Source organism: Rhinolophus sinicus, linkage group LG13, assembly GCF_036562045.2.
Source record: "Rhinolophus sinicus isolate RSC01 linkage group LG13, ASM3656204v1, whole genome shotgun sequence".
Lineage (NCBI taxonomy): Eukaryota > Metazoa > Chordata > Mammalia > Chiroptera > Rhinolophidae > Rhinolophus > Rhinolophus sinicus.
This window is the reverse complement of record NC_133762.1, coordinates 346265-368736: the sequence shown is the minus strand read 5'-3', so window position 1 is coordinate 368736 and position 22472 is coordinate 346265. Positions and strand designations below refer to the sequence as shown.

General features: G+C 50.6%; 1 protein-coding gene across 6 annotated transcripts in view; it reads right to left on the bottom strand.

Annotated features, from left to right (window-relative positions):
- The window catches only part of OCA2 (OCA2 melanosomal transmembrane protein), an 82187-nt gene extending 60025 nt beyond the window's left edge, over positions 1–22162 (bottom strand). Inside the window, exons 1-9 of one of the 6 annotated variants that reach the window (XR_012491200.1) lie at positions 21838–22162; positions 17140–17426; positions 11555–11653; positions 8339–8548; positions 7330–7387; positions 5341–5413; positions 3891–4051; positions 2332–2414; positions 1025–1178 (exon numbers count right to left, since the gene is read on the bottom strand). Coding sequence is in view for 4 of the 6 variants with exons in the window: in XM_074317610.1 (XP_074173711.1) it covers positions 1025–1178; positions 2332–2414; positions 3891–4051; positions 5341–5413; positions 7330–7387; positions 8339–8548; positions 11555–11653; positions 17140–17381 (1080 nt within the window). In the remaining 2 variants the exon portion in view is untranslated. Of the gene's footprint in view, positions 1–1024; positions 1179–2331; positions 2415–3890; positions 4052–5340; positions 5414–7329; positions 7388–8338; positions 8549–11554; positions 11654–17139; positions 17427–21818 lie in introns of all 6 variants that reach the window. The other 5 variants (XR_002139338.2, XM_074317610.1, XM_074317608.1 and 2 more) reach the window with 5 other exon arrangements.
- Positions 22163–22472: the final 310 nt, after the last annotated feature.

Sequence of the window (22472 nt, the reverse complement as noted above, 5' to 3'; positions counted from 1 at the left end):
GATTCTTCCAGACTCTGCCTAATGAGTCTTTTCCCACTTCTGGTCACGGTAATAAACCACAGCCCAAAGCACAGCCTCTGAGCCTCTGAGTCCTAGAAAATCACACAGGACGTGGGTGGTCATGGGAACTCCAAAATGATAACACTGACTGAGAAGGAAACAGAATAAGAATAGTGAGAATAGAGCTGCTCGAGAATAACAGAAGCACAAGAGCTATAAGAGCTAAACCAATGAGTGGAGCTTGTTGGACAGTTGGGGCTCAACTTCCCAAAGCCAGTTTCTCACTAGGTCGCCTAGACAACTGCAGGCAAACTTCTGGAACACTCCTCTCACAGGCCATCTTCATGAAGGCACCCTGTGTTATTCCGAGCTCGGTAAGAAATGCCCCTTCAGAGTCATACCCTCTGCTGACTTTCCAACATTCCACATGTCTCCATAAATCTGGTTTCATGATTAAATCAACAATGGGCCTCCCAGCCCAGTGTCTGCACCTTGCTTCATGCTATTAAAGGCAGATGCACATCTATGGTTTCCCAGAGACACAAGACCGTCTGCGAACAGGCTCATCAGCTGAGTGGATAAACATAAGACAAGCCTTCCGCACAGGCAGCCCAGGGCTCCCATGTCCCCACCGTGGACACAACCCCAAGGAGCAGGCAGGGGCATTGAAACACGCCCATCCAACGACGAAGGCCCTGTGCCCCAGAGTTCAACACTTGTCCCTTCCAGGTCACTCTTTGGGGGTGGCAGAAGAGGGTGTGAGGAAATCACATGCACGTTCACTTTTCTCCAGGGCACTGTTGCTGGCACCGGACAGAAGCCATCATGCAGGCCAGCTGCCACAGCTGAGCAGGCGCATGGCACAGGTCAGCCTCCTACCTAGACTGCGGGGCAGGTCACTTCTTAGAAAAGACAGCTCCACCGCCTGGTCAGGAGGCAGGACTGAGGTCACCCAGGGCCCCCAGCAAGCTGATGCACAGGTACCTATGGGCACAGGTAAGTCCAGAAGGGGCATGAACGTTACCTCGAATATGATGAGCACGTACACCGCGGCCAGGATGGCTGCAGCCACGGCCACTTGTGCCTCCACGCTCGCACGGAGGTACTGATGAGCCATCAAAAGAGGAACAGGCTGGGTTTGCTGCAGGGAGGCTCGGATGCTGATGGAAACAGTCTCTCTGTAGAGTGAAAAACCATCTTAGCTGGTAAGGGAGACGGACCTATGTCAATTCACACTCAGGGTCCCTGCCAACCCGAGTTCCCCATGACCATAACCAAGCTGATGAGCTGATGTCCAATGACTCAGCCGAACACCCAACCTGGCCGAAGAGGCACTGTGAGCACAGGTGAGGGGTGTGAGATGCAACACACAGCCGCCCCATGGCCATTGCAGGTGCCATCCCACAGTTCACAGGGAGCAGGGCCAAAGCTCTGCTCCTCACCATGCACCTGACTGCTTCACCTGATAACGAACAGCAAAGCCAACTTCTCACATGTGAGGGAGTCAGAAATGGCCACGTGTGACCTGAGAACCCACAGCCAGGTTGTCGCTGACAGACGGAAAAGCTCTAGGAGCAAGAAGCAAGTGAGGAGCCAGGACCGTGTGGCATGCTGAACCGGAAGTCTTTGCTCAAAGCTCAGGCAGGAACTTTTCTGAGCTGAACTGTGCCCCCCAGAATTCATAGTTAACATCCAAACCCTCAGGACCTCAGAATGTGACCGTACTTGGAGACTGGGTCTTTGCAGATGTGATTAACTTAACACGGGTGGGTCTTAATGCAACATGACTGGTGTCCTTACAAGAGGAGACTGGGACACAGACAGACTCAGAAGGACAACCATGTGAGGGCACAGGGAGAGCATGGCCATCTGCAAACCAAGGAGAGAGGCCTCCGGAGAGAACCCTGCTGACACCTTGAGGAAATCAATTTCTATTGCTTAAGTCTCCTGGTGTGCAGACCTAGCAAACAGCAACCAAGAGGACAGAATTAATATGGAGAGACATTAAAGAAAATGAGAAAGAACCCTAAACTTCCTAGAATTCCCCCATCGTAGAGCTCATGATGCTAATGAAATTAAACCATAAGCTATAAAATGCCACTTGCTTCTAGATGGACCCTGTGATCAAGCCTCTCACTTCCTGGTGGGTGTGGTTACGACGCCCTCCTGCATCTTTTGTGTTCACTGTCTACACAGGAAGAGCATGTCAGCCAAGCCACGTAACTGACCTGGCGCTATCTGTGCCAAAAATCGGGGTTGCACAGGTCAAACTTCTTTAGGTGAGCGTGTCCCAGAGGAATGCCCCCCGAGACCTCGGTCACTGACACCCACCTGCTCAGCACTTCAAAGGTCCTGCTCAACACCAAGCGATCACTTCTTTTTGGATTTAAAAATACTGTCCAGTTGTGAGTGACCTGTGGAAGTCAAGCGTAAAATCGTGGTCAGGCTTTGAACTTGATCCGTCCCCAGATCCACTGCTACTCAGTGCAGGCACTTGTTTAGAATAAAAAGCGAGGACCGCCAGGCCTTTCACTCATTCCCACATCCCTGGCACTAGAGCTGGTTCAGGTTGAACTCGATTTCCTATGAGAAAAAGAAAAGGCTCCACGTCATGGAGACCCGGGGTCTTCTAAGCCCGCGGGCAATGCAGGAGACGCCTGCTCTTTCTGCTTTCAACCTGGGGCAGCTGGGAGGGAGGCCCACCCTGCTCGGCCCTCCCAAGCAGGGGACCAGACGTGAGCAGAGGGAGGGGCTGGCGAGCCGGGGACAGTCAGTGGGAGGGCAGTACTATTGCTATCCACAGTCACAGAGGGAATTGAAACCAGGAACTAAAATTGGTCAAAGCATGGATGAGAGAACGGAGGTTCTCTTAAAACACTTCGGTGTTTGGTAGAAGCGTATGGAAAACACCCTTTGGTGAAGATCTCATGTGTTCTTCCCGCTTTGCAGCTGGACTTGTGCGGGCTATGGGGCAGGGCCTGATATGGCTGTGGGCTGGCAGCCATGTCAGCAGGCTGCTGACAGCCATGCCCTCCACACAGAGCTGTGCCCACCTTGTCGTTCCCGGAGAGCCCTTGCCTGCGGCTGTGCCCTGCACACGGGGAAGCCACGCTTGTGTCCCAGGACCGCATGCCAGCCACTGCCCATGAAACTGCAGCCTCGTTCATAAGACCTCTGCTCTGTGGGACCGACTCTGGCAGGAGTGTGTGGGGCGCACTGACCCACCAGACGCTCTGTTTTGGAGGACAGCCTGGTGTGCCATAGGCTTTTCTCCTATTGGTCATACTAGGGAAAACCGTGACCTGGAGATATGACTTCATACAGAAGTCACCATGCTAATCCAGGGCAGTCACCAAGGCCAGGACTCTGGGAACAGCTCAGGGCAGAGGGGCCAGGACTGCCTGGGCTTTGGGCCATGGTGACAATACAGCTGGCTATCCTTGCCTTCTCAGGATGTGAGCTGAAGACCTCGGCTCAGAGATGCTGGGCGTGAGATGTATCACTATAGAAGCAGAAGCTCAGGGAAACTATGCACAGTCTCAGCAATGTGTCCACAAACCCAGGGGAATGGTGGTGTCGGAGTGTCCCCTGTACCGTGACGGAAGACTCGGGTTTAACTGCGCTTTTCAACAAAAAAACTCCTTCCAATCACAGGATGTGTCCTGACTTGCCCAGTAAACCACTCCCAGGCATGATTTTACCAAAATGGCAGGAGTTTTACAACTGACTTAGAAAAAAGGGAGAGAAGTTCGGAGACAAAACAAGTCAGGGCTTGCCTGGCGATGGTGTGATTGCCATGGGCTCTTCATCAAATCCACTCAGGAGGAAACTCAACACAGAAAGAGAGGAAGTGGGTTTTGCAACCCCTTTCAAATAACTCAGAATGTGACCTGCTGTGGCCGCCGCCACCTGGAGCCTGGAGCTTCGGCCTGGGTCACCTCCACCACGACATGCTCATCTCTCCCAGGATGACTCGGGCCGCCAACCTGCAGGGCCCCTGCCAGGTCCACCTGGAGCAGCGTGGAGTCTGCACGGCTGCTGAGGTTCACAGCTGGGGGTGTGTCAAGGTGAGCCAGAGCAAGGACAGGCCTGGGGACCCCACCAGCCGCCCAGACCCACTCCTCAAATGGACACGAGCCAGCTCTTCCCTCCAACCACACAGCCGCCTGACCCACCATGCGTCATCCCCCATCCCCGCGCCTGACGCAGCTGGCTTTGTAGTGTTTAGTCCCGTGTGTCTGGAGTCCTCTGGTTTGACCTGTACGCGGTGTCTCCCCGTCCTACTGCCATCTCTACTTCCACCTCCTGCAGCCTGCGTCCAATTCCTCCCCAAGTTCCTGGACCCACAGGGAGAGGCAGACAGGACAGCTGTGTGAATAACAGATGAGCCTGCCCACATGCACACCCAACTCCTACCTGCAAGGTGAGCCATCACAAAGAGAACTGAAACGAGGAATTCTAAAGTCGGCGAAGTGACGTCCACAGACAGTGAGGTGTGCTCATCTCCAAGCTTAAACGCTGTTGGCCTCCATGCTATGGACTGAGTGTATGTGTCCCCCCACACATACAAGGCCTGACCCCCAGTGTGGCTGTATTTGGAGATGGGGCCTCTAAAGAAGCAACTGAGCTTAAAGGAGGTCATGGGGGGGGTCGCGACCTGACAGGACCAGTGTCCTGATCGGAAGAGACACCAGAGCTTTCTCCCTCTGTCCACACACCAAGGAAAGACCTGTGAGGATACAGCAGGAAGGCAGCCGTCTGCAGGCCAGAAAAAAACATCTCACCAGAAACTAAATCGGTTGGCACCCTGATCTTGAACTTTCAGCCTCCAAAATTGTGAGAAATAAATGTCTCTTGTTCATGCCACACAGTACAGTATTTTGTCACAGCAGCCAGCGCTGACTAACACACTCACAATCTTGATCCTACACGACACGTCTGCCTCTTAATGACAAAGTGTGAGGGGTACAAAAGGCAAGAGGAAACACAATGCGAAGAAGCCAAGCCATCATCACACCCAGAAGACAGAGCCAGGAAAAGAACCAGTAAACTAGAAGGTGGGTCGGCAGAAATCACCGCAGCTGAAGCACCAGAGGAAGCAGAAGGGTTCCAGGGAGGCCAGGTCCTAACAGGATGTGCCATGCTGTCACCACGCCTCGTGGGAGCCTCACCACCAACCACCCAGCGCAGTCTCACCAGGTGCTCCTTCCCCTTTCGTTAAATAAACGTCCTGCCCGCCTGTGCTGTGACCTTTGGCAGCTGTAACAGTCCTTGGGTAGCTCTGTGGTTTGTGAATCTCAACCATGGGCGACTGTCCATGTCAGTATACGGTGTGGATACAGTAGCTTTCCAGGGGCGACACGGCCAACAGCTGCCAGAACTTTCCTTGATCTGGATACAGGCTCAATGAAATCTGTAACAGTCAGAAACAGTTAATGATAGATTTGTGGTATAGGAGCAATAGGAGTTAAATAATTTGGTAACAGGTAGAAATAGGGTTATGATAATGGTGCTGACTGATGTATCTGACGTTCACCAGCTACCACCAAAGAGCTTTTCTTAGATATTAGGACAAAACTCTGATCCATTCTGCTGTTTTCAGCTAGAAGGGGCCTGGATTATTGATATTTGCCAATTTTGAGCATTAAATACCCGGCCACAAAATTAAACCATCAGAGGTGGGCAAACGGTTTTCTCCCGTGGAGAGCAGGGACTAGAACCTCCGTGACGGTGGGAGGACACATTGGTGGAATGTGCAGAGCACCTTAAACACCATTAGAAAGTAAAGTGATGAGACCATGACAGACAATAGCAGTTCAAAAAAAATTCCTCAGGTTCTGTTTGGAATGTGTCCAAAAGGGGCCCAAACTCCATCTGCCAGAGGCTGAAGACTGGATACAGAGCTCAGATCGGCTCTCGGGGTGTCCGGGGACACCTGGCCCACCCTGGCCTCCTCCTGGGAAATCTCAGTGCTCCCAACCACCAGGCCCAGCCAAGCAGCTGGGGCTACAGAGCCACAGTGGTGTGGGCAGGAAGGAGAGGGGCAAATGAGCAGCCAAACAAGGAAAACCGTCCAGTTTTCGGGCGCACTGCTGTGGGCCTCTCGCACAGCTTCCCTTCCTCGGGGCCCAGAAGCTCCCCCTGTGCGTTATTAAAGAGCTGCCTGACACAAAGCAGTGCAGTCAGCATTGAGTCCATTGCGAGATGTCCCACTGCTTCTTCGTGTTACACTGAGGAGGCCCGTGGTCACACACACGGAGCCCCGGTCCTCACGCCCGCACACGCAGGTAATGAAAAACAAGTATTCATGGCCACACGTGAACATGCGCACAACGTCCAGTCACATGGTCCTCACCATCGGCTGCCTGCACAGGAGCACACCTAGTCCCAGAGTCACACCCACCCTGGAGTCCACATGGCAGTCACAGGAACAGCACTCCCACACCCCGTCCTCTGTCACAATCCCACACCCTGTCACAGTAGCATGCACCAAACACCCACTGGGGTCTCCCGATAATGGTACACACAAAGCATCTTATGTCAGTCCTAACAATTGACACTCACCCAGAAATAACTCCCCAAGCACAGACACGACCCCAAAATGGCCACAGATCACAAATGATACACATGTCACAAACAGGTGCACACACACAGATACACACTGCCACACACAGGGTCCACACACCCATTCATTCTGCAAACATATTGTGAGTGCCTGCAATGTGATCACGGCTAGGACTGCATCAAAACACAAATGCCAGCATCAAGACACAAATGCCAGCAGCAAGATACAAATGCCAGCATCAAGACACAAATGCCAGCAGCGAGACACACTCCCTCACAACAGAGAGCACACTTCAGAGCCTTGCGACTCTCGCAGGGGATGTCTGGGCAAGTAAAATCAGAGTAAACAGTAAAAACAGAATGGCCCCATTGGGAAGAGGCCCAGGGCACCATCTCAAAAGGGACCTGGGCCACCCATGATTGCTGGACACGTCCCAACACAAATAAATGGTGTTTACTTCATGTGGATGAAGGAAAATTTAGTAAGCCACTTGAGGTGGGAAGTAAGACCCAGGGGGCAAGCTAACTGCCTCCCATGGAGCAAAGCCAGGTGGCCAGGGCTTCTGTTGTGTGACTGGGGACAAAAGCAGGGGAGCACTGCTAAGGGCAAGCCTCCCCCACCACCCCCAGACCACCATCCCACATGCCTGCAGCATCTCCTCCACAGAAATGAGTAAGTCCCACACTGAGACCCCCTGCCAACCAGCCCGAGGCACGGGGGGTCTGCTGAGCCCACAGCAGAGGCCCCCGGGGCATGTTACTCACGGAGCACACCACCACAAAGACAAACAGGCCCATGACTTTCAGCCACCGCACACAGCGCCTGCAAGAGAAAAGGCAGGCACCAAGTCACATGACAGCAGTGCTGTTGGCATGTGCCCAGACCTACCAAACCCAACACCTTGCTGAAGCCTGGGGTCATCTCCATCTCAAAGCTTGTGTTTGGAGCTCTTCCCATAAGATGGCATGAAAGACCACACCACGGCCAGTAAACCCACTGCCTCATGGAAGGCCACTCAGTGGGACCGAGTCAGCCCGAGCGTTTGCAGCAGCTTGTGGCCAGAGATGCTAAGCTGACTGTCTGGGGCTCCTCACTAGCCGTTAAAGGCTCCTGTTCCCTGAAAGCAGCCTTATCTTGGCTCTCAGATTCATATTTATCAACTATTTTCCTCTAAGTTTCCTGAAGGGTAGGAGTATGGATCTGATCATCAAATATAAACACACTGGGCACAACCAAACGATTCAAGGAAGAAATTGCAATGCTGTAATGGATTGTACTAGCAGAGCCTTTCAAGAATTTCTTAGGAAATAATTTAAGAGATAATGAGGCCACACGCTGGGCCCCTGAGAACTCCTGAGGCTCTGGGCACAGTCACCATACACATTGACAGTGGCCGCAGGCCCTCGGTCAACCTGGGCCTGGGCTCCCTCTGAGTCCCTCCAGCCCCATTGTGCTCCTGTCACCCACAGAGCCCAGCAGAGCTGCCTCCCTGTGACACTTTCACTGCCCAACCCTGGGGCTGCTCTCCTGCTGGCTGCTCCCCAAGGGCCATCCCTGGGTGTCCGAGCTGTGTCCCTGCACACGGAGGGCACTGGTTCCCAGCCACGGGATGGCTGAGCAAATGCACTCCACCTGCAGACCTCACACCAGGCAGGAGAGGGGCGGGTCTTAGTCATTTAGTCTGTAATAGGCCCATTTGCAGGGCCACCTGACGTGTCTTCCAGGAAAGGTGTGTCCCCGTGTGGGCTGGGGAGGATGGCATCGCTGTCCTACCTCAGCCTGGAGAGGCGGAGCCTGCCAGGAGCGCCCACCGGAAACTCCCTCCTCTCAGTGGAGTGTGCAGCCTCCTCGCTCGGCCCCTCCCACTCCGCCGAGACGCTCTCCCACGATGACTCCGGGGTGCTGGCCTCTGGATGGTCAGTGGGCAAGCGCCGAGACATGGAAAGCAAGGCTTCCGGGTTATCCCCACGGAAGTAGCAGCATCTGCAAGACAGGATCTCACGTAAGTCAGCCCGGGCACGTGAAATGCGGGGTCGGCGCTGCTGCCACAGAGCTGGTGCGGGGTCTGCTCTCTGACACCCCAGAAGCCTGGCTCAAGGGGAATCTCCCAGGGACACTTGGATCCGCCAAACGTGTTGTGGACCTTCAAGAAACCTCAGCTTATTCCAAGTCTGGGACCTACAACAAAGCCTTTGCTGGCTCAGACCAGCTCCTGCTCCTGTCCGGATTTGCTTCCTCTTGGAATGTGCTGGAGTTGATGGGACCGCGTCCTGACACCCTGAAGCCGGGCAGCTGGCCTCTGCCTTCCCCGCTCTAACAGACAGGCAGGAAAGATGGTCTCTGGCCTTCCCACCGGCATCCACACAACATGAGCAGAAGTGGGGTACAGCAGGGCCAGACCAGATGGGCCCAAGAACCGGAGCTACTCTACAAGATTGAGTCAAGGGCAGTCACAGACTCTCATCAGGGTTACATGTGGATGCGTCCATTTACTTTTGGTGACTCCTGGGCTTCTGAGAATTCCCTCGGTATAGACGTACTTGACTCTAGTGAAGTTGCACCAAAGTCTAGAATGTTCATGTATCGCATGTAATCTTCGTGGAGCCACAGTACTGACGTTACAGCAGTTGTGATCTGTAGAGTGGGTGATGCTACTCAAAGCCAGCTGGCCCACAGGGCATTGTGATTCTCCTGAACACTTAGCACTGCGTTAGAGCTGGTTCACAGCAAGAAAAATAGCCTTATTCAGGAGGACAAGCCCAGAGACACAAATCAGGCTGTGCAAAACCAACACGGAACAAGAACGAATGCTGCTGACAGTATGCAATCTTTGAAAGTAATCAGTAATCTCTTCTACGTCTCGTGACCCGGAAATACTCAGATGTGTGAGGAATAATAGCACGACCCCCTCAACTTCTGAATAAACACAACTGTAACTAAAATTGGAACTAAGGGAACCGTTTTTCTTATACGTAAAAAGAGAAAAGCGAATGTTAGTGTATCTGGAGCAGTTCCGTGTGCTAGAACTTTCCTTGGTAGTGGGAATGAATGTGCCCTATGAAGCATGGTGGCCACGTGTGCTCACTGGCCACTTGAAATGTGCAACTGCAGAGCTGAATTTTTACTTTATTAATTTTAGTGAATTTACCTTTGAATAACCACATGTGACAAGTGCCCACCATGCTAGTCAGGGCCAATACAGGGTGTGATCTGAGCCCTGGACCATTATCTATACATTGAAAAGGACACGTTCTTTCAGGGTGTCCCCTCAACACCCTGAAAAGGACATGTTCTCTTCTGAAAATATGTAAATCAATGGTGTTACTCTAATAAGCCATTTGATCAAATTAAAACAACAAAATTAAGGTGGGAAAACATAAAGCTTTTAAAGGACCTGCCCACCACCAAGACCTCAATTAGCTTCATGCAAAAAAACAAAACAAAAACATTTTTTAAGCAACCTGACCCATGTTCTCCTCTGGAGTGGTTTTTGTGACATTTTGTGACATGAGGCACAGCTCGGCATCCTGGGCCACGTCTCTGTGCTCACAGTCCCAGAACAGACACTCGTACATTATGGTTTTCCAATGAATCATGACTTGTAAAATGTCTCAGGCCTTAATGGCTTACCAAGTAAGTCAAAGGAAAGCATTAAGGGAATAGATGTGTGAAGTGTTTGTTTTCAAAGTTACTGATTAGAAGAGACAGAGGAGAATCAAGTTGTCCCCCTGGTGGCAGGGGGCCGTGCTGGGCACTGGGACATGGGGTGATGAGGACACCAGCGGGCAGGGTATGAATTGCGGTGTTTGAGAGCACAGAAGCAGCAATGACTCTTGGGGGAACCAGGGGGAAGCTAAGGCTTCACAAAGGAGGTGACATTTGAGCCCCCTTGAACTTGAATGGGCTGCCCTGAAAAGCCAGAGAGGGGAGGAGGCTCCTCTCGTCCCAGGGCTTGGTGGGCAGTTTTGCAGGAAGCTACTTGTCTTCGGGAGTCCCCTGGAGGGAGCCAGATCATCTCTGCACTGCCGGCTGATAAGTCCAGGTCCCACACCCCATCCAAATCCCATGAAACTGGGTCTTTGCAGGGTGAGGCCGGGAGCCCACACGGCATCTGAGTATTCGCAGAGAGTCCTAATGCACCGTAAACAGTGAAGCCCCCCACAGTCGCAGACAGGGCTGGGAGAGGGTGGGCTCCTCAGAGACCATGTGGAGGGAGGTGGATGCAGGACACCCAGGCCCGCACACGCAGGGACACAAGGGCAGTGGGCTGGAGGGGAGGGTCCACATCACTGTCACCGAGTCTGCAATGTGAGGGGAGCCCAGGGACACCACACAGGTGGCTCTGGCTTCCAGAAGTTGGTCTGCAGAAGGAATTGGAGATGAGGCTGGAGGCCTAGACCAGGTCCTTCCTCCTGGAGGAGAGTCTGTAAGTTGTCCTGCAGGTCACCTCTACTCAGGACCTTCCAGAACCACCCCGGTTCGTCCCCCAGAAGGCCTACCAGCATGCAGGAAGTGGAGTTTTCTTTTTAAGCATATACTTGCAGCCTCATCAATGTTGGCATCGGAGCCAGATAATTCTTTGCTGTGGGGGGCTGTCCTGTGCATTATGGGACGTTTAGCAGCATCCGTGGCCTCTCCCCTTAAATGCCAGCAGCAGCACCCCCCCACACACACACTTGTGACAACAGAATACATCTAAGATAGTGCCAAGCTCAGCCCCGGCAGAGAAGCCTGGTGAGACGGCCTGGTGGGGCTGTGTGCACGCATGACTGCACATGTGCTATTTAATCCCTGCAGGGTCACGCTCAAGGCCACGTGGAAATTCATAAGCCACACAAAACAACCACTAGAATCATGAGCCTCTACTACTTTAAGCTGACAAGGATCTGGCAGAGACCAAACATGTCAGGTAAAAAATCCCATTAGGGCAATGCTCAGAGATTTCTGAATTTTAAGTTCTTAATTTTATAAGAAGAAAAAAAAACTCACCCATTCTCTGTTGAGGAATTCCTCAGCAAAGGGGTGCTTTCTGTAAAGCAAGCATCTTCAGACCTGGAGCTGAAGAACTGGGGTAAAGGAGAGTGACACCTGAAAGACACAGCGAAGAAAAAGGAATCACCAACAAAAAATGGTGGATGTCTTCACCAGCAATTGGGGGCTACATTCAAGAACATGAGTGAGAGTCAGTGATAAATATTATGTGAGAATTTTACTAAAGTTAAATCTTTATTGTAAAAAGCTGGAGTGTTAGGAAGACAATTAGAAACAACTCTCCTCCCCAGCATGAACCAGACTGGACGTGAAAAGCAGAAACTCACACAAAAGACTAGATGCTGTGGGATTGAGACTTTTGGGCTCACTTTAGAATTAACAGCACATTCCAGCCACATCTGTTGCTATTCCAGGCAGAGCTTTTCATCAAGAAAACCATTCATTGTCTGATGGGCCCTTGTATGTTCAGAAAATTATATTTCCTGAGATGACAATTTTTAAAAATCACCCATTGAAAGTATCCTAATGATTTCCTTTGGGACACCAAGCAGCAGAAGTCAGAGCCAAGGGAGTGGCAGTGGGGAGAGCTATTGGGACAGAAGCCACAACTAAAGCAAAGGTTCACGCTCCATGGGTCGTCCCTCTGCTGTGCTGGCCTGTCCCCTGGAGGAAGGGCCACCATAAACTTACGCAAATCAGAAAGGATTCCAGAGGGAGATAACTGCCCAGGCACAACAGAACTCACCAGTGTATATGGTCACCCTCAAGGCAGGGCACACAAGTAGGAAAGCCACAAGTATCCATGAAAAGTTACAGAAATCCTTTCATTAGTAATTATTGGGAATGTGTTGTTTTGTGTGCTAACACATGGCCTTTCCTAATGGAGCTCAGGCCACGTAGAGCCGTTGTAGAGGCTGTGAAACACTCACCGGGGGGAAAGAACAGCAACTCAGACCATAAATGCAGAGCAAAGCGCAAATCTGAAGAGAAGTATTTCCACCACTTCATCTTTCTCATTCAGGCACGCACCGGTGACACAGAAAATCAGACTCTGAGCTCGTGGATGAATGAAACCAGGGCCCCAAGCTGTGTCCAACAGCACCCCCACCACATGGAAGACAGAAAAGAGTCTCAGGCCAGCAAATGTCCTTAAGACACAGCCTCTGGGGAAATGGCTCCAGTGAGGCGTACAGATGCCCCAACTAACACAGATGAGAGAAGGGAGGCAGATGATGAATTTGGCCTGGGGATTTAATCATCGGTGCACTTTTAGCTGTTCAAACTGGCTTCAAGATTTAGCTAAGCTTTTTAAATTTCCATCTCTCATAACTGTAAATCCAAAAGGGCCTCAGGTATGTTTAGGTAAATGTCTCAATGAACCGACTAATATCCAGGTGTTTTCTATGACCCCTGGAGTGGTGTGTTACATAGCATTTCTGGCAGAGCTGTTACAGTGACCTCACATTATTTGGTCACCCTAAGCTTCGATTTTCTCAGCTATATAATGTATGTTAACAGGGAAAAACTCAGTTTTGTTGCATTAGATGAGATGTAAATGCATAAAGATAGAGTTTGGCTATTGATTTAATGATTTTCATTAGACTGTGAGCTCCTTTATGAATAGTTGCCATGTTATTTCCATCTTGTTTTATCTGGTACCCAGTTCCATCAAGGTTCTTAATAATGAATGGGTTAAACCCCAGTAATCATAGCTTATTTGCATGAGGTTGGCTTCAGACTGAAAACAGTTCTCCAAACCATTAAATCAGTGATGTGCTTGGAATCACCAGTGCCCTCCGAAGAGGAGTGGAGGCGCTATATCTCCTTAGACACACCTCCGCGGGTCGCGCGTGGCTTGGAGCAGCACCACCTGCACAGGGCAGAGAACTCACCACATTGCCACAAAGCAGGGAATTTAGAAATGAGGAAAGTCACAAGGACATTGCATTTCCTCTGAGGTGGCCATATCTGGCTGATCTCATTATGTAGCATTTCAGTTGCATTTTGTGGACACAAAGTATTTTATACTAGTGTACAGGAGTGGTTTTTAAACTTTTTTCTATTTAGTTAGACATTTCTAAAGAATTTCTGAACTCATTTCTAAAATGAGTTTCACTAGATATTCTCCCGAAGAGGCTTCAGATCATTCCAAATTTAAACTTGAGTTGACACTGTCCAGATACTACTTTCCATTAGTCCAAGTCCATTCCTCTTTGCAAAGAGGGGAAGCACAGAGAGGCCTTTAGACCTGTTACTTCACAGAACCCCTGAACTGCACCCTGGAGAAGATCCAGGATTGCCCAAGAAACACACATTCCCATGGAAATAAAAATGGCAGTCTACAGAACTAAAAGCCTGGAAGTTTCTTTCTGACTTAATCAAGGTAGAACATATTGATGAGATCGATATTTTTCCTGACCTTTTCTCCTTCTGGAAAAGAGAAATTGCACTGACATTTCTCTGACTTCACGTGTAAGCCTGAGTGCTTTCAAAATTCAGAAATTTCGACAGTATCTATTTTCCCTTGTGATATACCATATAAACAAAAGGTAGGATAAAAATCATATGATCTTATCAATAGAAGCAGAAAAAGCACTTCACAAAATCTAACATCCATCCCCAGCAAAATGAGGAGAGAGGGAACTTCGTCAACATAACTGAGAAACCCACCTAACCTCATACTCAACAGCAAAAGCTGCAGGTTTTTCTTTATGATCAGGAACAAGACAAGGGTGCCCACTTTCACCATTTTCATTCAACACAGTAGAGGAAGTCCTAGCCGCAGCAATCAGACAAGAGAAAGAAAAAAGGGCATCCAAATTGGAAAGGATGAAGTAAAACTGTTATTGTTTGCAGATAACATGATACTGAATGTAGAGAACCCTAAAGATTCCACTAAAACAAAAAACAAAAACCCATTAGAACTGATAAATGAATTCAGTAAAGAAGCAAGATACAAAATTAATATTAAAAAATTGGTTGCATTTTCATACACTAATAACAACCTATCAGAAAGAGAAATTAAGAAAACAATCCCATTTACAAATGCATCAAAAAAAGTTATAAAATGCCCAGGAATAAATTTAACCAAGGAGGTAAAAGACCTGTACTCAAAAAATTATAAGACACGAAGAAATAAATTGAACAAGATTCAGAGGTAAGAAAAGATGAAATATGATTATTTGTGACAACATGGATGGATCCTGAGATTATAATGCTAAGCGAAATAAGTCAGACAGAAAATGTAGAGAACCAGATGATTTCACTGATATGTGGTATATAAACCCCAAACAATAAAAGAACAATACAAACAAATGTGAAGCAAAAACTCATAGACATAGACAATAGTTTAGTGGTTACCAGATGGTAAGGGGGGAGGGGGGTGTTAGATGAGGGTAAGGGGATCAAATATATGGTGATGGAAGGAGAACTGACTCTGGGTGGTGAACACACAATGTGATTTATAGATGATGTAAGACAGAATTGTACACCTGAAATATATGTAATTTTACTAACTGTTGTCACCCCAAGAAACTTTAATTTTAAAAAAATTGAACAAGATACAAATAAATGGAAGCATATACCATGATCATGGATAAGAAGAATTAATATCATTAGAATGTCCACACTACCTAAAGCAATCTATAGATTATATGCAATCCCTATCAAACTACCAATGGCATTTTTCACAGATCTAGAACAAATATTCCTAAACATTATGTGGAACCACAAAAGACCCTGAATAGCCACGGCAATCTTGAGAAAGAAGAACAGAGATGGAGATATCAAACTACCTGATATCAAATTATACTTCACGGCCATAGTAATAAAAACAGCATGCTACTGGCAGAAAAACAGACACATAAATCAATGGAACAGAATGAAGAGCCCAGAAATAAACCCATCCCTATATGGTCAATTAATCTATGACAAAGGAGGCAAGAATACACACTAGGGTAAAAACGGTCTCTTCAATAAGTGGTTTTGGGAAAACTAGACAGATACACAGAAAACAATGAAACGAGACGACTTTCTTACACCACATACAGGAATAAACTCAAAATGGATTAAAGATTTAAATGTAAGACCTGAAACCATGAAACTCCCAGGAGAAAACATAGGCAGTGAACTCTCTGACACGGCTCTTAGCAATGTCTTTTTGCATACGTCTCTTCAGGCAAGGAAAACAAAAGAAAAAATAAACAAATGGACTAGATCAAATGAAAAAGTTTTTACACAGCAAAGGAAACCAACAACAAAATGAAAAGACCTACTGAAGGGGATAAGACATTCAACAATGAACTCTGATAACGGGTTAATACCCAAAATGTATAAAGAACTTACACAACTCAACAAAAAGAGCAACTCAAACTTGCACCATTTTCAAAATGAGAGTGTAAACTATTTAGTGATCCATAAACATGCAGTGAAAGTGTGAACATGCGCACCAGTGATCTAGACAGTCAGGACAGGCTTCACCCTGGAGAAGGGGTGAGGACAGGACTGCAGCAGGCCGCAGGGCCATACGCCACACTTTATGCATTCCTGCGATGCTTTGCATGTTGCAATGACAGATCGTCGGCACTGCGCGAGTCAGGGCCTGTGGGGACAAGGGACCCAGGTCTGCAGGGTAACCAGTATATCCCTCCCATGGAAGTGCACAGACACTCCTAGGACGCTACTTTTATTTCTGTTTGTTGTTTTTACATTGGTAAATACTTAAAGGTTGATAAAAAGTTTTTCTTTTTATGTAAATCCAGATTTTTCTGACACGAAAAAAAATCAATGTACCAATTGGTTCATTTGATATATTTATAGGAATAAAACATGTTCTATGCTTTTAAATTCACGTAACAATTTTAATGCCTTAAATATAGTAAATGCCAAGTATTTAAGGTAAAACTCCCATGTCTATTTTTACTATCTTTTGGATATATGTTATCCACATTTTAGAAATAGCATTCAACCATAAAAATGCTCTAGAGGCCAGGAAAGCAATCTAATGCTGCAACGATTCTTGCATAATACCTGGAAACCATTCCTACAAAAAGTGTGGGGGAAATATCCTCATGGAAATTCAATATTTGTGCATTCCAACTTTACAAGTTAAAACTATTGGGCCGGCCCGGTGGCTCAGGCAGTTAGAGCTCCATGCTCCTAACTCCAAAGGCTGCTGGTTCAATACCCACATGGGCCAGTAGGCTCTCAACCACAAGGTTGCCAGTTCAATTCCTCGAGTCCCACAAGGGATGGTGGGCTCCGCCCCCTGCAATTAAAATTGAACACAGCACCTTGAGCTGAGGTGTCTCCCAGATGGCTCAGTTAGTTGGAGCATGGGCTCTCAACCACAATGTTGCTGGGTTCGACTCCCGCAAGGGATGGTGGGCTGTGCCCCCTGCAACTAGCAATGGCAACTGGACCTGGAGCTGAGCTGCGCCCTCCACAACTAAGACGGAAAGGACAACAACTTGACTTGGAAAAAAGTCCTGGAAGTACACACTGTTCCCCAATAAAGTCCTGTTCCCCTTCCCCAATAAAAAAAAATATGTATTTTAAAAAAACAAAAACTATTTTACACTCACCTCCACTCCGTGAGAAATGAACCAAAATCCTGGTCCACAGGAGCCCAGCAGCTCTGCCCAGCCACCCCACTGGAGTTGGAATTCAGGGGGTCCGCTCTGCTGACGCCGTGCTGGGGCTTGCGGTTGCTGAGTCCCTCCAGCCCCTGCCCTCCGAGGCCAGCAGTCATGGAAACCGATGTCTGATGTAGCTCCATCTCCCGCACGCCAGAGGTCAGTCTGCCACCTTTGTTCTCTAGGTGCATGTCCTGCTGCCACTCTTCTTACTGGGGTCAGCCAGAAAGAAGTCACTATGGATTAAAGCAGACAGACACCATGGGCATGCACACTTCTGAATGGTACAACAGGAAGGCCTCTGAAAATGAGGCCTTTCCAGTGTCCCAGCATTCTAATACCATACAGGAAATGGTGTCTGCTTATCTCCAAGGATGAATATTTTAGTACATTTCACACCAGGCAGGACCTAAGTATTCAATGACAGAGCGTTACCTAGGTAAGTTGTAATCTGTGCAAAGTATGAAATGCTATGCAACCATAAAAATGCTATAGCAGTATATTGACTGATACTGGTAAATATTAAGAATATGGGGGAAATGTTGATACCGGGGTATTTTTCTTGAAATAAATATGCACATATTATATGCATAGAACAGAAGACCAAAATGACACAGCCACCAAAATGTGACTACCTGTGGATGGTGGAGATACAGGTGATTGGAGATTTCTCCTTGTCTCTGTCTATGCTATAGTTTTAACAGGTTTTTCCATCTAGTGAAATAATACTTTTGTAATGAGAAAATAATACCTATCATAACAATGAGAACAATTACTATAATTGTAAGGTCGTGCTGTTCTACTTTTTGGATGTATTTCAAACCATTGCCACTTAATGTTTTTACCCTTGGCGGCATCCCACAATTTCATCAATGGCCTTTGGTTTGCTGTTGAGGTTTGCTGTGAAGCCAAGAATCCCTGTGAGCCTTGGTCAGGTGGGATTTGCTGCACTGAGAAGAAATGCACGTACTGGCAGGTGGGATGCGTGTAGTTTGTGGGTCCGCCACTCCTTGTCACCCAATCACACTGAGACTGGAAATGCCCCATGATCACAAATTCGGAGGACAGGAGACAAGGGGAGTTCAAAGCGAGTACAAGTAAATGGCTTATGAGTAAGTGGGGGTGCTGACAGCCCGTGAAGCCACACTTTCTGGTGGAATCAGAATTTACTTCAAACACAGAAAGGCAACGGCATTTGAAGAAACCTAACTGACCAAGGAAGTCTTACATCCTTACTCTCATGATCTCCCTGCTTTAACCCACTCACTGCGTATGTTAAAAATGATGACTTACTCATCAGTAAGCAGAAGGCAGTGTTGTTAGAATGTGACTGTGTCAAAAAGTGAAATGAAAGCATTTGAGTTATTTCCATGCTGACGCTGTTCCACCTCCGCTGCTCCTCCTGCAGCCGTGCCCAGGGTGTGGGAGCGACTCAGGAGGCCACAGCACTGGTACAGGCCAGGGGCAGGCGACAGCGCACAGGGGCGAGGCACTGGTGGCAGCCCATCTGCCCCTGCTGGAGAAGGCAGGAGGGTCTGCCTCGGGGCCCTTCTCCACTTGGTCCAGCAACCTTTGCTCGGGCCTGCGGGACGCCCGCAGAGTGAGGTGTAAGAATGGGGACGCTGGAGCTGTCCAGACCCCAGCCCTCCCGGATGTCTCTGTCAGAACTTGGCTGGGGTTTGTTGGCATTTATGGAGCAGAGCCCAGGCTCGGTGCTAATGAACCTATGGAGGCGGGGGCACGAGGGAGGCCCCAGGAACCTGCCGGCGGTGCTCTGCGGCCCAACCAGGCTGCAGTGGGCAGGCACGTGGGCCGCCCTGGGGACACTGCGCCCTGTGCCGCGCAGCCACACCGGTCAGCCCACTGAATTCTGCAGGAGAGGCCGGCATCGCCTCCGCAGGAGCGCGCAATGAGCGGAGGCGCACACCATGCGGAAAACGGTTTCTTCGCAAACTGTCCCACCCACTCACCTTGCAGGTCCCTCACCTGCACTCTCCTTCCAGTTCTTTAGTCGTTTGATGTAATACAACAATGAAAGGAGTGGAAGGAAAAGGTCTATCGACCACTGTGAAAACGTTATTAGAAGGGAATCACGCCAGTCAATTCTCTCTTCTTACAGCCCCGAGAAAACAGCCCCGTCATCGAATGTTCTTCTCCACGTAAAACGCTGTTCAGGCCCAACGGTCCGTGAGGCTGTGTCCAGAGGGCTGTGGTTGCAAGTCCTGTGGGGGGGCGTGGCCCTGCCCGCGAGGGCGTGGCTCTACCCGCAGGGGCGTGGCTGTCGGTGTGGGGACGTGGTCATTTCTGCGAGGGCCTGGCTGTGTCAGCGGGGTTGTGGTCCTGCACTCCAAGGCCTGTCTTTGTCCTGGAGCGCAGGCTGTTCTACAGCTGTGGCTGTCTTGTGGGAGTGGGCGTGCCTGTGACCCAGCTCTCTCGTGGGGGCGTGGCCCTGTCCTTAGTGTTTGGCGAACTCTTTCTAACTGATGAAGCACAGGGAAGGGGCAGGCCGGAGGAGACGAGGTCGGGGGTCAGCTCTTCAGCCCGCCCTGCGCAAAGACTGATGCGTCCCCACCCAGGGAACGCAGAGGGGCTGTGCCCTCAGGCCCCTGCAAGCCAGGACACACGCAAATGGGCTTTGCACCGTGTGAACTTGGTTGAAAGCTTCTAGAACATTCAGCCAGACTTTACGGTTTGGGATCCCTTCTCGTTTTAGAGTCGTCCTCCTCCCAGCCTGTGAGAAGAGGCGGGTGGGTGCTGTGCCGGAAGGTCTCAGTGGGCTTTGCCTGGAAGCCCCAGCCCTCTAGCGTACTTGCCAGGCACCCCGCGAGCCCACGCGCGGGGAGGAGCCGGCTCTGCCGCCCACACTTCAGGCTCTTTCGCTTATTTCTGTGTCACCTTGTTGTTGGCTTTCGCCAGTCCTGAAAACCCGTTTGGAAACTCCTTTGCTCCCCGAAACAAGAGACCTGTGCTGGGGCCCGAGTCCTCGCTCCTGCGGGCTGCGGAGCGCGCCTGGTCCTGTGCGGTGGGCAGCGGGTGGTGGCGCGGAGACCACAGGAGCCCGGTGTCACCACCGAGTCCGGCTCACCGGCACGGAGGCCAGGGAAGCAGGCTTCCTGAGGGCGCGGGGGTGGGGGGCGCGGAGACCGCAGGGACAAGAATGAGCAGCGCGAGCAGCGACAATGACAATGTCTTGAATCAAAACTCTCAAAAATCCAACCAGCGGGTGAGATTCCCATCCGTGGACAGATGACTGCCAAGGTCCCGCTGCAGCCCAGACCACTGTGTCCAGCCGCCTTCTTGTCTCGATGTCTCAAAGGTGCCCCAACCCGCCCCCCCCCCCAAGTCCTGAGGCCGCTCCAGGCCCTTCCTCAGTGCCCTGGTGACTGGTCCCACCATTCATTCAGGTGCCTCCATCACAAACCCCCTGCCCCCTGACTACCCACACACCTTGCAGACACCTCACCTATGAGGTAACCCCTGACCTGGCTGTGCAGCCACCTGTCAAATGGCAGGACTCAGCAGGGGCTTTCTCCAGCCCACCAGCTGCTCCTACCACCCAGCCATAGTGATCGTTCCAGAACATACATCCGACAACCTGGCCTCCAGCTTAAAACCTGTCCGCGGTGTGTCAGTTGAGTCCGCTGCTGGAAACAGCCAGGGCCACCCTCTCCTGGATAATTCCTGAGAATTCCAGACCTCAGCTAAGCCCCAGGGGGCGGTGGCCTTCTCACGTCAGCATTTGCTTTCTATCAATGTGATAAAACTTTAGGAACTTATGTTCCTAAATCAGCCCCACTTTACACGTGATGTGAACAACTGCGTCAGGTGTAAACTAAATTTGCAATCACAAGCAGCTTGCGCTGTGGTGCTGGCCCTGTGGTGCTGGCCGACAGCTCTCACCTGTTGTTCTGGTGAGTTTCGCTCATTAGCAGTTACATGAGTTGGTGTACCATATGCGTGCACGCTCCCCGACGTATGCAAGGTCCTCCCACACCTTGCCCCAGCGACCTGGACAGCAGACACCACGCTCACTTCCGATAGGGCTGGCCTTTCCTAGGTGGCTTGGATGACAACAGACTGTCTTGTGTTCCGGGCAGAGCTGCCGCCACAGTGCTAGCAGCCGCCTGCCGTCCCTTCTTCCCTCGGAATCACTGCACACTGTGGAGTTCTCACCTGCCCTAAGTCAGGGCCCGACAATCCCCTTGGGAGCTTCCCAAGCAGCCTGTCCCCGGGCGGTGGGGGAGGGGGGCAGGGGGCACCCCCTGGCCCAGCCATGTCCTGGGAAAAGCTGGCAACATTAAGTTCACATAATTCCACTGTGGGGGGCGCAGGAAGAAGCAGCGGCGCGAGGAATTAAAGTCCTCGCTGCGCACATTCGGTTCCCAGAATCTCCTGATACGCGCTCATATGCAAGGTCCGTGCTGGGTGCCCAACCCCCAGCAGGCCAAGGGGACCGCAGCCTGCGCAGCCCCGGCTCCCTCCGCTGCATCCGCAGCCGGGACCCTCCTCCAGCGACCCGCTCGCGTCAGTCACCCGGTTTCTCAGGCTTCCACGTGTGTAAGCCAGCTTTCTCACCTCCGCAGAGCCACCACCCCACACAAGCTTATTAAAACCCTGCCTGCTCTCACCTCCTGCCTCCGGACCCACCTGGAGACGCGCTTTGTCCAGGAGCGAAGTTTAAGGTCGGGACTGCCAGCGCCGAATGCCGAGGAGAGCACCGAGAACAGCGCCGCCCGGAGCACGAGCTCTGTGGGCGCGCGAGGGGCGCTGTCCGGCCTGGCCACGCCCCCGGGCGGCACCGCGGCCACGCCCCCAGGCGGCCGCAGGGTCCGGAGCAGATGGCCCCACTCCAAGGGATGCGGGACAGAAGAGAGGCTGCGGCGACAGGCGGTGTCGACGCGCTGCGCCCATTTCAAGCTCTGCTTTGGGAAGGCGGACGGGCACTCGGAACAAGAACTAGGACGCGCCAGCCCAGGGAACATTCTGCCTACTTTGCTCTGCATTTTATGTTGTCTACTGAAGCTGGTGAACCTGACCAGTGTTCCTCATTTCCCCGTGGCTTGTCCCTGTTCAGCCTAGGGCTGTTGCCAAGGTTACAACGGGGGGAAAGCTCTCACTCTGGCTGTCTCCCATTTCAAAAGCAATGTTACCCTCAAACCCCTCCCTTCTCTCTAGCGGGCCTCCAATTGACAGTGTCTTGGCTTGTCTTGTGGGTCAGGGCAGCTGACACGTGCACGGACTTAGCAAGCTCTCTGGAATTCCCAGAGTCCCAGTTAACCCTG